The sequence below is a fragment of the Saccopteryx leptura genome, chromosome 1, assembly GCF_036850995.1.
Source record: "Saccopteryx leptura isolate mSacLep1 chromosome 1, mSacLep1_pri_phased_curated, whole genome shotgun sequence".
In the NCBI taxonomy this organism is placed as follows: Eukaryota; Metazoa; Chordata; class Mammalia; order Chiroptera; family Emballonuridae; genus Saccopteryx; species Saccopteryx leptura.
In genome coordinates, this window is record NC_089503.1 from 296477824 (window position 1) to 296492669 (window position 14846).

General features: G+C 40.9%; 1 protein-coding gene across 2 annotated transcripts in view; it reads right to left on the reverse strand.

Annotated features, from left to right (window-relative positions):
* The window catches only part of UTP20 (UTP20 small subunit processome component), a 97198-nt gene that overhangs the window by 49562 nt on the left and 32790 nt on the right, over window positions 1-14846 (reverse strand). For both annotated transcript variants that reach the window (XM_066356820.1, XM_066356813.1), the window contains exons 23-27: window positions 12037-12127; window positions 9364-9449; window positions 8453-8578; window positions 4688-4854; window positions 1673-1881 (exon numbers count right to left, since the gene is read on the reverse strand). In XM_066356820.1, coding sequence (XP_066212917.1) covers window positions 1673-1881; window positions 4688-4854; window positions 8453-8578; window positions 9364-9449; window positions 12037-12127 — 679 coding nt within the window. The remainder of the gene's footprint in view (window positions 1-1672; window positions 1882-4687; window positions 4855-8452; window positions 8579-9363; window positions 9450-12036; window positions 12128-14846) is intronic.

The window sequence follows — 14846 nt, forward strand, 5'->3', positions numbered from 1 at the left end:
TCTGGCTGCTGGGTTCCCAGCGCTGTGTTAATCAGAGGACTGTCTGCCTGCTTCTCTCCGGTGGCTTTTCCACATCTAGTCAAATGGACCAACAGGACCAGATTCAGCCTCTGACTTCAAACACTACACAACTAAACAGAATATACGAAATGATAATTTTCAGACACTGGACAGCAGGCAACAGATAACAGTAAGCCCCAACAGAGAAGAAACAGATGAGGGAAGCCCGACACAGTCCCCATCACCCTGTGGGGAGTTTCACGCACCAGAGTGAGAAGGAAGCTCCAGGCAGTCCAGCCACCTCTCTAAGATGAGAAGACAGAGCCACATGGTGTGAGGGGGTGGACGAAGCCAGCTTGAACTCACAGGGAGGAGTGGACTAGAAATGAGAAAGCTACACAAAGAATAACTTTCAGAGATCTATAAATGGGTCTCATTTTCTCAGAAGGTACCAACTGACATTATTCTAATTATTGTGTATATTTATCACTTTTTCCCCATGATACTGAGTCCTTCCCTTTCTCACTCCCCACCTAGAACAATGCCTGGTAGACGGCACATGTGAAGCAAGTACTGTAAGGAAACGGACAAACACTTCGGTCCCTGCTCCACACCAGGGCTTCAGAATAGCGCCGCATGGGTAGTGAAGGCTCCATTAGTATTTGTGAAAGGAATGAATGAAAGAATGAGGGAAACAAAACAGTGCCTACCACAATGGAAGGTGTGTTCTAAATCCCTGGATCTTGGTAACCAGAGAATAGTCATTTCATTACTAAGGCAGATTTATGTCTATGCATAAAAAGGCCCAAAAAGCAGAGAGAAATTTTGGCTGTCAATTTTCAGTTTTCATGACCATATCTGAGAGACAGTTCACCAGAAAAATCCATAAAACAAATGAAATAAATTTTAGCCGGATTAAAGCTGTGCCTATTTACCATGAACTGAGAATCACTGGCACAAGCTGAGCCTGGATCTTCTCTTCAGGTCCCATAGGACCCTGTCTCCAAGGAGCCTTTAGTCCGTAAAGGTACTAAGTTTCCCTAAACTCCCAACGAGCATACTCATGTCCACACACCTATGTCAACAGCACGTACTGTCCTGAGCACAATCAGAAATACTTACTGAGTAGCCCTCAGGAACCACCTTCTTGGCGGCTGGCTGGCTGGCTTGTCCTGCCTGACCTTGCTCCTTCTTTTTATTCAAAACACTGTACCTACAGCAGTCAAGCATGTACTTTTAAAGGAGCTCTGGGTAACTCTTTGTCAAAAATAACAAGGATGATGCTAACAGTATTCTATACATTCTCCAGCCTTGCTGGGTACATGAGCATTAGAAGATGTCCTACATCTCTAGGTTCTTGAAATTAAAATCTAAGAAACTTCAGCTCAACTCTGCCTGACTATGGTTTCTGAGATCCTTATGGAACTCACTCACTCTCTACTATTTCACCTCCTTTTAAAATAGACACTTGATATAATTTGTATTTTCTAACTAAACACAAATACTTATAACAATGAAGACCCCCATCATACGAGAACTGTTTTAAAGACATTGTGCATAAGAAAGATTTAACCTGGAAGGATGTTAGGTATTTCAGTCCTAACTATTTCCCAAATAAAACACACTCTTATTAGTGTCCCCCACCCCAAAGCATATACAGTGAATCTCTCACCTTTTCTCGTTGCTCAAGGATGTGTGATACAGTTGCCGTCATGCAGAGCAAGATCTGCAAAATCTTTGGTAAGTAGGCACTGATCAGATGACTAATGTTCTTCAGTACTAATTCAAGGCTATTTAAGATACCATGCTGGCGACCTAAAGGTAGAACTTTAGACAAATCCAAATCTTCTACTGCCCGAATGACTGCAGCATGGCATTCTCCTGGGAAACAGGAACAGAGACACCATGTAAAAGCAAATATTAGTCTGTTATTTATAATTACAGCTTTCTTTCCATTTCCCTCAGTAATACAGTATTTTATATTGTTACAATCTATAGTTCAGCGGTTCTCAACCTGTGGGTCGCGATGGCTTTAGGTGACTCCTGTGTTTTGGTCGTTCGACCCCCACCAGGGTTGCGACCCACAGGTTGAGAACCGCTGTTATAGATAATAATATACTTTCCTCATTTATTTTTCTCTTGATTCTTACCAAATAGTCAATGAGCTAGGTATGGTAGGTTTTACTACATGTTGGGGAAAAAGTAAGTTTATGGTTGTTCATAGGGAAAATAATAAAATAGTAAGTAATAATATAAGAATAAACTGGTTTCAATACAACTGTAAACCTATTTTTATAGTATATAATACCCTGTATTGTCACTTTATAAATGAGAAAACTGAAGGATAAAAAAAGAGTAAGATACTTGTGATAGAAGCCTCAAAACCTGAGTTACTAAAAGTGTTTTTCTCCATCTAGAAACTTTCCAAGCATTTTCCACACTCTCAACTTTCACTGACTATGCTGACTTCAGTAGTTTCAGAGAAAAGGTCTTTGCTGCATTATAAGCTCCTTGATCCAATATTTTATTTCTCTTGTAGCCCCTGGGAAATAAATAAAACAATAGTCCTTTAGAAACTTATTTCATAATTTACTTAAAAGACTTGAGGTTTTATTGCTTGAACTCTACTTCTAACCAAATGGTATGAGATCACGGCTCACCGAGTCATATCCCTAAGTGGTCCATCCCTACGAGTACCATTTATAGCTACTCTCTTACAATGGAGGCTAATCCACTGAACAAAAACTTGTATTCATTAGAGCCACCTTCCCTCACAGGGCAATATTATACTGAGTAAAAACCTTTTTAACTGCTGGATCCATTATTGTAGAAAAAATGAAAAACAAATGCAACCCATTACGTTACAAATAAATATATATGTTCGCCTAAAACAAAGCAATTAGAGAATAGGATTACAGGTGTTATAGTCAAAAAGACCTGGACTGGAGTCCCAACCATTTTCTATCCATGAGTGGCCATGGATACTTACCTCTCTAAGCCTTAGTTTCTAGATTTGTAAAATGGGAACACTAAGTAATGATACCTCATGTGGTTGTTTTAAGGTTCAACTGGATTGTCTGTCATGACGTCTGTCATGAAGTTAGCCGTGATTATTGTTATTAATTACTAACATGACATACCAGAGAACATACCACAGAGCAGTACAGCTCAGTGAATAGACTTATTACACCCACTTCCTTTAGACTGTGAGGTTGAGAGCACAGATTATAAATACTCAGATTTCTATTTTCAACAGTTTTGGGTCACAGGAGGTTTTTAACAAATCATTACTCAGTAGATGAATGACTCAGTGAATGAATAATACCAAGACAATTAAGATGAATTTTGTAGCATGCTTTAAGTTTCTAAGGAGAAGGCTATTCGTTATATATAGATAAGTACCATTTTATCACACGGCCTAAATGCACAATAGCAACAACAAAAATACATATTTTCTAATGAGGGGATTACTAACACATACATGCTGATCAATTTTGAGCTCTACCTAATTCAATCAAAATTTAAAATGAGGCCCTGGCCAGTTGGCTCAGTGGTAGAGCATCGGCCCGGCATGTGGATGTCCTGGGATTGATTCCCGATCAGGGAAACACTAGGAGATGTGCCCATCTGCTTCTCCACCCTTCTCCCTCTCCTTCCTCTCTATCTCTCTCATCTTGTCCCACAGCCAGGGCTCATTGGAGCTAAGCTGGCCTGGGCACTGAGGATGGCTCCATGGCTTCCACCTCAGGTGCTAGAATGGCTCCAGTTGCAATGGAGCAACACCCCAGATGGACAGAGCATTGTCGCCTGGTGGGCAAGCCAGGTGGATCCCACTCAGGCACATGTGGGAGTCTGTCTCTCTGCCTCCCCGCTTCTCATTTCAGAAAAAAAATTTTTTTTTTTTCCTTGTTTTTTTTTTTTTTTTTTTCATTTCTGAAGCTGGAAACGGGGAGAGACAGTCAGACAGACTCCCGCATGCGCCTGACCGGGATCCACCCGGCACGCCCACCAGGGGCGATGCTCTGCCCACCAGGGGGCGATGCTCTGCCCATCCTGGGCATCGCCATATTGCGACCAGAGCCACTCTAGCGCCTGAGGCAGAGGCCAAGGAGCCATCCCCAGCGCCCGGGCCATCTTTGCTCCAATGGAGCCTTGGCTGCGGGAGGGGAAGAGAGAGACAGAAAGGAAAGCGCGGCGGAGGGGTGGAGAAGCAAATGGGCGCTTCTCCTGTGTGCCCTGGCCGGGAATCGAACCCGGGTCCTCCGCACGCTAGGCCAACGCTCTACCGCTGAGCCAACCGGCCAGGGCCAGAAAAAAATTTTTTAAATAAAATACAATGAATTGCATTTCAGCCCTGGCGGGGTGGTTCAGTGGACAGAACATCCCCCCCGGCATACCAAGGTCTTGGGGTTTGATCCTGAAGTCAGGGCACAGGTGAAAAGCAACCAACAAATGTACAACTAAATGGAACTAAATGGAAGAGAAAGTTGATGCCTCTCTCTCTCTCTCTCTCTCATATATGCAAAAAAGAAAAAAAGAATGCCATTTCAGCAAGAAAGACCTACATCAAGATTGGGAGGAGCAACCCCATTAGGAAGATACCAAAGAGCACGGGAAACCCAGCCTGAGACATCAGAAGTCTGCAGCAGACTTCACACATTCAGAGCATCAGGCAGTTGACAGTTACCGTTCTTGAAGTGCTTCACCGGTTCAAACAGTAGGTCTAAGAATATCTGTATCTCCTGAGGTTGGCTCCCGGCCAGGAACCTCAGGACAATGGACATGCGGGTGCCAGAAGCAGATTTCCCCTGAGTTTTACTTCCCGTCTTATTCTTCATTCGACCGTACAAAATCCTAAAAAGTCAAAGAACATTATTTTGTTTGCACATTATCTTAAAACATAGTTCTAGTTGTTTTGTTTTCCTGAAAGGTAGCATAGCAACTCAACAGATTTAAATGGACATATTATAAAACAAGGAAGAATGTAATAGAAATTCGATATTTAACATAGACATTTAGAAAAACAACATCAACAAAAGAACAAGGCAAAAGGAGGCAGGAAGAGGGAAATAATAAAGGATAAAAAAATCAATAAAATAGCAAGCCAAAGTAAGTCTAATCAAAGAATGAGATCAAGTATATATAGATTAAAAGGAATTAAAATAAGAATACAACTGCAAGTAAAATAAGAAAACTAGAGAATTTCAATTAAATGGGTAACTTTCTGGGAAAAAAACCTCACATATAAATAAGTAAATACTTAAGGAAACCTAAATAGAACAGTAATCATGAGTAAACATGGAACTTACATAGTTTTACAGAAGAATTTTTTAAACATTCAAGAAAAAACAATTTTCATGCCATAAAGTTTTCTTTTTCTTTTTTTTTTTTTTTCATTTTTCTGAAGCTGGAAACGGGGAGGCAGTCAGACAGACTCCCGCATGCGCCCGACCTGGATCCACCTGGCACGCCCACAAGGGGGCGATGCTCTGCCCATCTGGGGCGTCGCTCTGTCGCGACCAGAGCCACTCTAGCGCCTGGGGCAGAGGCCACAGAGTCATCCCCAGCGCCTGGGCCATCTTTTGCTCCAATGGAGCCTTGGCTGTGGGAGGGGAAGAGAGAGACAGAGAGGAAGGAGGGAGGAGGGGTGGAGAAGCAGATGGGCGCTTCTCCTGTGTGCCCTGGCTGGGAATCGAACCCGGGACTCCTGCATGCCAGGCTGACGCTCTACCACTGAGCCAACCGGCCAGGGCGCCATAAAGTTTTATAGAAGAGAGAAAGCAGGAAATGGTCCTTTTCCATTGATGAATGTGTGATACTGAGAAGGGCTAAGGAACAAAAATAAAACTATACACTAGTCTTCCTATGATCATAAAACATAAGATTTCTAAATACAGTACCCAGTGGTACATTGAAATAAGCCAAGCTTAACCGGTGGTGGTGGAGTGGAGAGCGTTGACCTGGGACACTGAGGTACCAGGTTGAAAACCCTAAGGTCATGGGCTTGACCGTGGGCTCATCTGGCTTGAGCAGGGAATCACTGGCTTGAGCGTGGGATCATCAATATGGTTGTATGGTCAGTGGCTTAAGCCCAAAGGTCACTGTTGAGCAAAGTGTCACTGGCCCAGCTGGAGCCCCTTTCTGCCCCCACCCTCTGCAACAAAACACATATGAGAAGGAATCAATGAACAAATAAAGTGCTGCAACTACAAGTTGATGTTTTTCATCTCTCTCCCTTCCTTTCTTTGTCTGTCTCTCTCTCAAAAAAAAAGCCAAGGCCCTGGCCAGTTGGCTCAGTGGTAGAGCGTCGGCCTGGTGTGCAGGAGTCCTGGGTTCGATTCCCGGCCAGGGCACACAGGAGAAGCGCCCATCTGCTTCTCCACCCCTCCCCCTCTCCTTCCTCTCTGTCTCTCTCTTCCCCTCCCGCAGCCGAGGCTCCATTGGAGCAAAGTTGGCCCGGTCGCTGAGGATGGCTCTGTGGCCTCTGCCTCAGGCACTAGATTTGCTCTGGTTGCAACAGAGCAATGCCCAGATGGGCAGAGCATCGCCCCCTCGTGGGCATGCCGGGTGGATCCCGGTCAGGCACATGCAGGAGTCTGTCTGACTGCCTCCCTGTTTCCAGCTTCAGAGAAATACAAAAAAAAAAAAAAGCCAAGTAAAGATTATCTCAGAAATACAAGTCATTAGTAAAATCTATTAGATTAATCCAGATCAATGGATCATAGGAAAAAGTTAATATAATCACTTAGCAGACATTTTAATAAACTTTAACATCCATTCCTGATGAAATAGTAACTAATCTAGTAATAAAAGTTACTTTCTTATTGTGATAAAACTCACCGACATAATGTCTTAGTAGTGTTATGATAAGTTTTAACCTGTGGACGTCTTGACAGTGTCTCAGGGACAGCCCGTCAAGAAGGAGCAGGCCACACTGTAAAAGTGGCTGTTCTAGAAGCATTCCAGTTAAATCCAGGACCAAGACAGGCATGATAACCACCAACACCACACAGCTAATTCTTCATTTTAGAAAACATAAGTACATTTAAAAAAATAGAAAAAATTGAGATTTTAGATTATAAAAGAGAACACAAAATTAATTTGAACAACATCTATGAAAGGCCATTGAGTTCAACTTCTAGCTAGGGAGACAAGCAATAAGAAAGAAGCTATGTTGGATGACAGAGTATTGTGAGGAAAAACAGAGATATCAGGGACAAGAGAATAAGAGGAAGGTGTGACTTTACACAAAGAGGTCAGGCAAGGCATTTCTGATAATATGACATTCGAGACAGAACTGAGTGAAGAGGAGTTAACGTCACGTGTTCCAAGCAGAGGGCTGACAAATTCAAAGACTCTGAAGTGGGCTCTGAGGGGGGTGGTAAACGCAAGAGACGCAGTCAGAGGCTGCCTAGGGCTAGGCCGCTGCAGGCCCTTCTGAAGAGTACTAAAAACTTTCCATTTTGTTTTCAGTAAAATGGGACCACAAAGCATTTTTAAATAGAGACTAACAATCTGATTGATGCTCAGTATTTACTATTATTTCTTTGACCAAAAAAATTCAATGAAAATTATTAAAACTTATAAGTTTTGTGATGAAAATGGTTAAATAATAACAAAAAAAGTCATCTCAGGTTTAGTTACATACTAAATTAAGGAATTATTTTTATTTCTCAATATAAAACTTAGAGCAATAGTGAATTTAATTTTATTATTATTAATGAAATAACACCATAGTAAGATATTTCCTCATGTTTAAGGATGAAATATTCTAGTCTCTATAGCAATGTGGTGACCTCAAAAGCTCCAATTTAAAAAAAATCACCAGATCTTGACCAGGCGGTGGTGCAGTGGATAGAGCGGCAGACTGGGACGTGGAGGACGCAGGTTCAAGACCCCACGGTTGCCGGCTTGAGCATGGGCTCTTCTGGTTTGAGCAAGGCTCACCAGCTTGAGCAAGGGGTCACTCGGTTTGCTGTAGCCCCCCGGCCAAGGCACATATGAGAAAGCAATTAATGAACTAAGGTGCCACAACAAAGAATTGATGCTTCTCATCTCTCTCCCTTCCTGTCTGTCTGTCCCTATCTGTCCTTCTCTGTCTCTCTCTGTCTGTGTCACCAAAAAAAAAAAAAAAAAATCACCAGGCCTGACCTATGGTGGCACAGTGGATAAAGCATCGACCTGGAACACTGAGGTCACCCGTTGGAAACCCTGGGTTTGCCTGGTCAAGGCACATATGAGAGTCGATGCTTCCTGCTCCTCCTCCCCTTCTCTCTCTCTCTCTCTCTCTCTCTTCCTCCCTCCCCTCTCTAAAATAAATTTTTTAAAAAATCAACAGAAAATTCAAAATGAGACATTCCATTACAACTATTGAAAGAATCATACTACTACTAATAAAATTGTTTCTGCGATCAACTGTTTAAATAAATCAGAATGTAAACAGTATAAATACCTCATCAGAATAGGAAACAGATCTGCTCGGTGGGCTGTTTTCACTACTGTATTATCTTCTGAAATGTTAAAATGCACTATCTCTTCCTTAAAGCTTCTGTCTTCAAGCAACCTTTGCAAGTTTTCCCTTTAAAAATAGAATACAGAACAAACCATCACTTAATAACCAACAGTACTTTTGTTAAAATGCAGTATCTTAAGAGTGCTATATGTAACTAAAAATAGGAATTAAAGAATAGTCTATAAAGCAGCTGACATCCATAAAGGAAAATCTTCACAGAAGTACCTTCCAAAATGACAGGTTTTCAAATTTTAAAGGATAGAAAGAGTAGGAGTTAGACTTAGTCAATAATTCAGCTGTTTCAAAGAGCATGATACACTTTCTTCAGTTCTTAAGAGTGATTATAATTTCCTCAAAAATCACCAAAATTTTAAGACATTATATAAGCAAAAAGAAATGATATAATCTTCTAAATACACACTTTTCAATTAATATTTTCTTTCCTACCTTATTATCTCTGGAGAAGCACTCCTAACAAATATAAAACCAGTTTTCATTTCTCACCTAAAATAGCATCATGATTACCCCAGAAAAGAGGGAAATTTCTCAGGCCTTCACAAAATTATTTTAGAAGAGGCTCTCAGGTAGAAAGATAAAAATCATCCAAAGAAACAGCATTTTGCCTGACCTGTGGTGGCGCAGTGGATAAAGTGTGGACCTGAATGGAATTCTGAGGTCACAGCTCGAAACCCCGGGCTTGCCCGGTCAAGGTACAACTAGTAGAGAAACAAATACTACAAGTTGATGTTTCTTGCTCCCCCTGCCCCTCACCCCTCTCTAAAATCAATAAATAAAATCTTGAAAAAAGAAAAAAAAAAGAAATAGCATTTCTTTAGTTTCAAATAACTTACCTGTAAGGGAGGATATATGGATGTTTGTATGTCATTATGCAATCCAGCGTTATTTTTTGAACTGTTTGATCCTGGTGTAGCAACAACTAAGAATGATATTTCATAAAATAAGTCAATGACGTCACGTAGATGCATACCACGGCATAGTAATTTATTTGTGTTAATCTGCAAACTTAGGTGTTTTAGACTCTAAATTTTAAAATGTGGTTTAATGTTAATTCCTGACAAAGGCCTAACATTTTCCTGGGTTGAGTTACAGAAGAAAGAAAAGTGGCTCTGGGCGGTTGGCTCAGTGGTAGAGCGTCGGCCTGGCGTGTGGCAGTTTCGGGTTTGATTCCCAGCCATGGCACACAGGAGAAGCGCCCATCTTCTTCTCCACCCCTCCCCCTCTCCTTCCTCTCTGTCTCTCTCTTCCCCTCCCGCAGCCAAAGCTCCATTGGAGCAAAGATGGCCCGGGCACTGAGGATGGCTCTGTGGCCTCTGCCTCAGGTGCTAGAGTAGCTCTGGTCACAATAGAGCGACGCCCTGGATGGGCAGAGCATCACCCCCTGCTGGGCATGCCAGGTGGATCCCGGTCGGGCGCATGCAGGAGTCTGTCTGACTGCCTCCCTGTTTCCAGCTTCAGAAAAATACAAAAAAAAAAAAAAAAAAAAAGGATATGCACAAAGAACAAAATAAAAACCAACTGCATCCCACACTCCAAACCTTCGGGTCTACCAGTCTTTCAGCCAAGGCCAATTCTCTGCATAATCGCAATTTTCACTAATGGGCCAGTCCTGTGCTGAGCAAAAGCTGTTTATAATACCGGGAAGGTAACAGCTGTCAGTGACGGGCCAGGAAGGACCTGGCCCTAATGCTCCTCTGCTCAGGCCATTCTGAATTTTGCTTCCTATGGACAACTGAGACGTTTGAGCTCTGGCTATAAAGTTATATTCGATTTATAGGCAGACTTGGATAAATTCTGCTGAAATGCCAAAATAAAATGTTTCATCTAAAGAAGCATCCAAAATGTAAAAAGAAAATTTTGTTTCTCAAAGGCCTGAGAATGACATCCAATTCTTAGTCTGCTTCTGACATTACATTTTTTCTTCAACCTTTACTGGAATTCAGGGTCAGATATTGTGACTGTAACAGACCATGATGCCAACTCTCTGCTTAAACTCAATGTAACAGATCCTGAAATCCTAGCACTTCATCCGGCTAACCTACCAAGAAGCCAAAAAAGCCAACTGCTTTTGGCACAACACAACCCCCATCCCTTCTTAAAGGGAAGTGTATCTACTTCCTCTGATGTAATTATGCTTCGTTAATGCAGCCCCTCAGTGTTTAGTTACCCTAAGTGCCTTCCAAATCAACTGAATTAGTATTGTCTAAAACTGTTTCTCCAGATTCAGAAAATGTCTATTAATTTGTTTATGTATCTTTATTATATGCGGCTTAAGTGTCTGTTTGTTGTCGATAGCTTATTGGTTGCTTGCGTAACTGTACTAGCCAATGGGGTGAAGTTGCCACGGCATTCAAATAGTCCCGCCTTCTGGCATGCCACCTCACAAATTGAGGTTAAAGATTGGAGCAATTATTATGCTGTTAAGAAATCTTAACACCAGAAGGGGTCTTTGCAATGGTACAAGATTAGAGGTTCTCCAATTGAAAAATAATGTCATAATAGCTAAGTCTTTGACTGGCTCCTCTAAAGGTGAAATACATGTCATTCCAAGAATTGATTTGGCTCCATCTCAAACAGGGTTGCTGTTTCAATTGAGACGTAGACAATTTCCTGTAAAACTTGCCTTTGCTATGACCATCAATAAGTCTCAGGGCCAAACGCTTAAGCATGTTGGCATTTTTTTACCTGAGCCTGCATTTGGACACGGTCAACTTTATGTTGCCTGTTCAAGAGTTCGTGAAAGAACGGACGTAAAATTAAAAATAATTGATGGTCCTCTGCAAGGCAAGCTTAAAAATGATGGAAAGATCTACACAAGAAATGTTGTGTACAAAGAGATCTTTGACATGTGAATTAACATTTTATTATTTAAATCACCTTTATTTATTGAGCTAGCAGTGGCTCTTAAGAAATGTACTGCCAGTGGTTTCCTTCATTGCACTCTACTTTAAGCAATTAAGCAAGTAGAAGGGGGAAACCCTGTGGGGCACTAAGCAAAGGGGCGTCCTCGCCGCCTGCCCTGGGTAATTCAGTTTGAATTAGCAGACACCTTTGCACAAATCATTTTAATTACAATTTATAATATCTAGAACAGCGGTCATTTCGTATGACCACCAGGCTTTCTAGTACACACACACACACACACACACACACACACACTTGACAACCAAACACACACACACACACACACACACACTTGACAACCATGCTCTTGGTTACCAAGGAGGAAGAAAGGGCAATGTTCTGTGGTTGAAAGTTAAGTATGACAATGGGACTAACTCAGGGTAAATTATATCACCTACTAAAACAGACTGAGAAGAGAGCTTTTACTGAGCTTTCTAAATGTTTTAATTCACAGATGCTATGAGGCTTTAAAAATTATATACTTAAAATGCAGGCATGCGCTCTATTCAACAATTATTGAAAACCTGAAAGCTATTTTGGCGAAGAAAACGGTAGAGAATAATTTACAAAAAATTGCAGAGAAGAGTATTTATATTACTTACCTGGAGATAGAGCTCATATAATTTTGACTCCAGATACAAAGCCCGTGGATTTGAAAATTTAGAGAAAACTTGCAAATGAGCAATTAACTGCCTAAAAAAAAGAGAAAGAATTATAAAATTAAAGAACAGAGATTATTTGCTACAGATAATTGTACTCACCAATTTTAATCTCTCTGATAATTAGTCCAAAAACCTTGACTAGAGCTTCTCTGTTAATTACATACAAAAATATTAATTATCTGCAGTTATAAAATTATTCTCTAGAAATTCCAAATCTCAGGCAGGCCTTCCCCTGGAATCCGGATCCCCATTGCAGAAAATCATTCAAGAAGTGCTTAGAAAGGTTTAAATTAAGCCAAAAGTAGAAAGAAAGTAAACAAAGAGTAATGCATTCCAAAGTTGAACAAGGTTGAATTTTGGGATGATTCCTTGCCTAGTTTCTGTACAATAAACAGGAAAGTGGTAAAATACATTCTTCCTTACTTTCACAGAACATAAATACTGATGTCACACAATAGAGGTCCAAGTTTAGACAACCATGCTCTTGGTTACCGAGGAGGAAGAAAGGGCAATGCTCTGTGGTTTAAAGTTAAGTATGAAGATGGGACTAACTCGGGGTAAATTATATCACCTACTAAAACAGACTGAGAAGAGAGCTTTTACTGCACTTTCTAAATGTTCTAATTCACAGATGCTATGAGGCTTTAAAAATACTTAAGAAAACTGTTTTCTCTCTGTATAGAATTTATAAGACGCAGCATTAGAACATTTTTAAAAATGCTTGAATGAATAAACTTACAATTTGGAGAGGTTTCATTTGCCTATTTCAGGGAGAAGTGAAGAGAAGTAGAAACCAAGCTACATATATGATCCTGTCACTCTGAGCCCTGTGAATTTGGAGCAAGTTAGCCAATCCATGTCTCAGATTCTCAGTTCCCCATCTTGAGAAGGACAAGACCTCTCAGTTTTTTGTTTAAGGATTAAATGAAAGAACACAAGTTGTATAGCTTTTGCTCCTAAGAATTTAGCAAACAATCCACTTCTCTGCTCCTGGACAAAAGAAAGCAAAGCTGTGAAAGTCCTACTAGTCAATACAGGAAAATAGACTTAAAATTGTGACCTCTTTAGATATGGTAGAGAAATAGGGGTAGGGATAGCACAATTGTTTATATTTTGCTTAAATGCCTGTGTTGCTTTGTCTGATGGCCCAACTTGGCGAAGACAGACAACTGACTTTATGGAATGAAACACTAAGTGCTGCGATGTACGTATTCTGTAGATGTTAACATCTACAATAAGTGGACTTCAACCCTTTGAGTAGTACGAACGTTCATGTACCTCCTCGTGCCTCCTGACCATCCAGAGTACGATCAATTTATTTTAAAGATGTGTAAGACAACATTAAAAAAAGGCAAATGTATGTTCTTCTTGTTTCCATAAATTGGTTATCAAACATGATTTTTAGTTAATAAAACTGGAACTGGAACTAATTTCATTTTTTGAAAAAAATTCACTCCCAAGGACAGCAAGCATGAAAAAAACTCACTACTCAAAGGGTTAAATAAGAGTTTGCCCTCAATAATATGGATGGGCATCAGCCAATCAGTTGAAGTCCTTAAGAAAAGCTACTATTTCCTAAAGAAGGAATTCTACCACAAGGCTGTAACGTAGAAACCTCAACTATAGACTTCAGACTCAGGACTACAGCAGAATCAAATCCTGGCTGCCTTTCCAGCCTGCCATCCTGTCCTACAGATTCTGGGTTTGCTGGCTCCCAAAATCCCACGAGCCAATTCCTTAGAATGAATCTCTGTATACACACATAAATACACCTCTATTCTATTGGTTCTGTTTCTTTAAGCAAAGAGCATTGAGTGATACAATGTCCTTGTGATTACTCATCAACTTAAAAATGTTTCTACTGCAACATCCACTCCTCTCCCAACATTTATGAGGTATTTTGTATGTACCAGTTAGCCTAAAAGAGCCAAAGACAACAGGAGCTAATCTGCATGTTCTCATTAAATATTTGCCAGTGAGGATCACGCTCCATGAAGGATTATAAACTTGGACTCTGAATATACTGAGATGGCCCCAAGAATGTGATTATCAATGACTCGCATTTTTAATCATGGTGTGCACTAGCAACAGTCCAAGTTTGGCTATAGGGGAAAGAAAAATGAATTAAGACATGGACCTTATCCTTAAAGGGTTTCTGATTTTCATGGAATATGTATAAAAAATTAACTAATATTCAAGGCAAGGATTAGCACCATGACAGGAGTATAAATGGCTGTTATCAAAGTTTGAAGTAGGATAACTTTCAGCCAGAAACACAAGAAAAACCTCCGTGAAGCGACTGTGCCTTGAAATGAGGCAAGGACACAGCAGAAAGAGAGAAGGTTCGGGGTGCGAAAGGAAGAGAAGAGGTCTGGTTGGACAAATAACTTAGTGATTTATTCACCAAACACTAGGAGGGGTTTATCTTTTGCTAGCTGTTAGGCTGAAGGCGATGAAGGAGAAAACAGCAGTTTGTCTGAGAGAAAGCAGCAGGGACAGACCGTTCAGAGCAGTGAGATGAAAGAAACAGAGAAGGAACCATAGTTGCACGGAGCTTGGTCATGACTTTTCTGGTCCCTGTGCTCTACCTACAAATACACAAATACCATTAGGCGGCAAGTCCTTGCCTGACCTACCTGCTGGCAAACTTTCATCTCTTAGGCTTCGAAGGTGCCTTGTAAAGCCTTCCCTTTGTGGTAGAATTACGTCATTTTTTACTGTGCTCCCATACACCTTTAGAAGTATTTCCT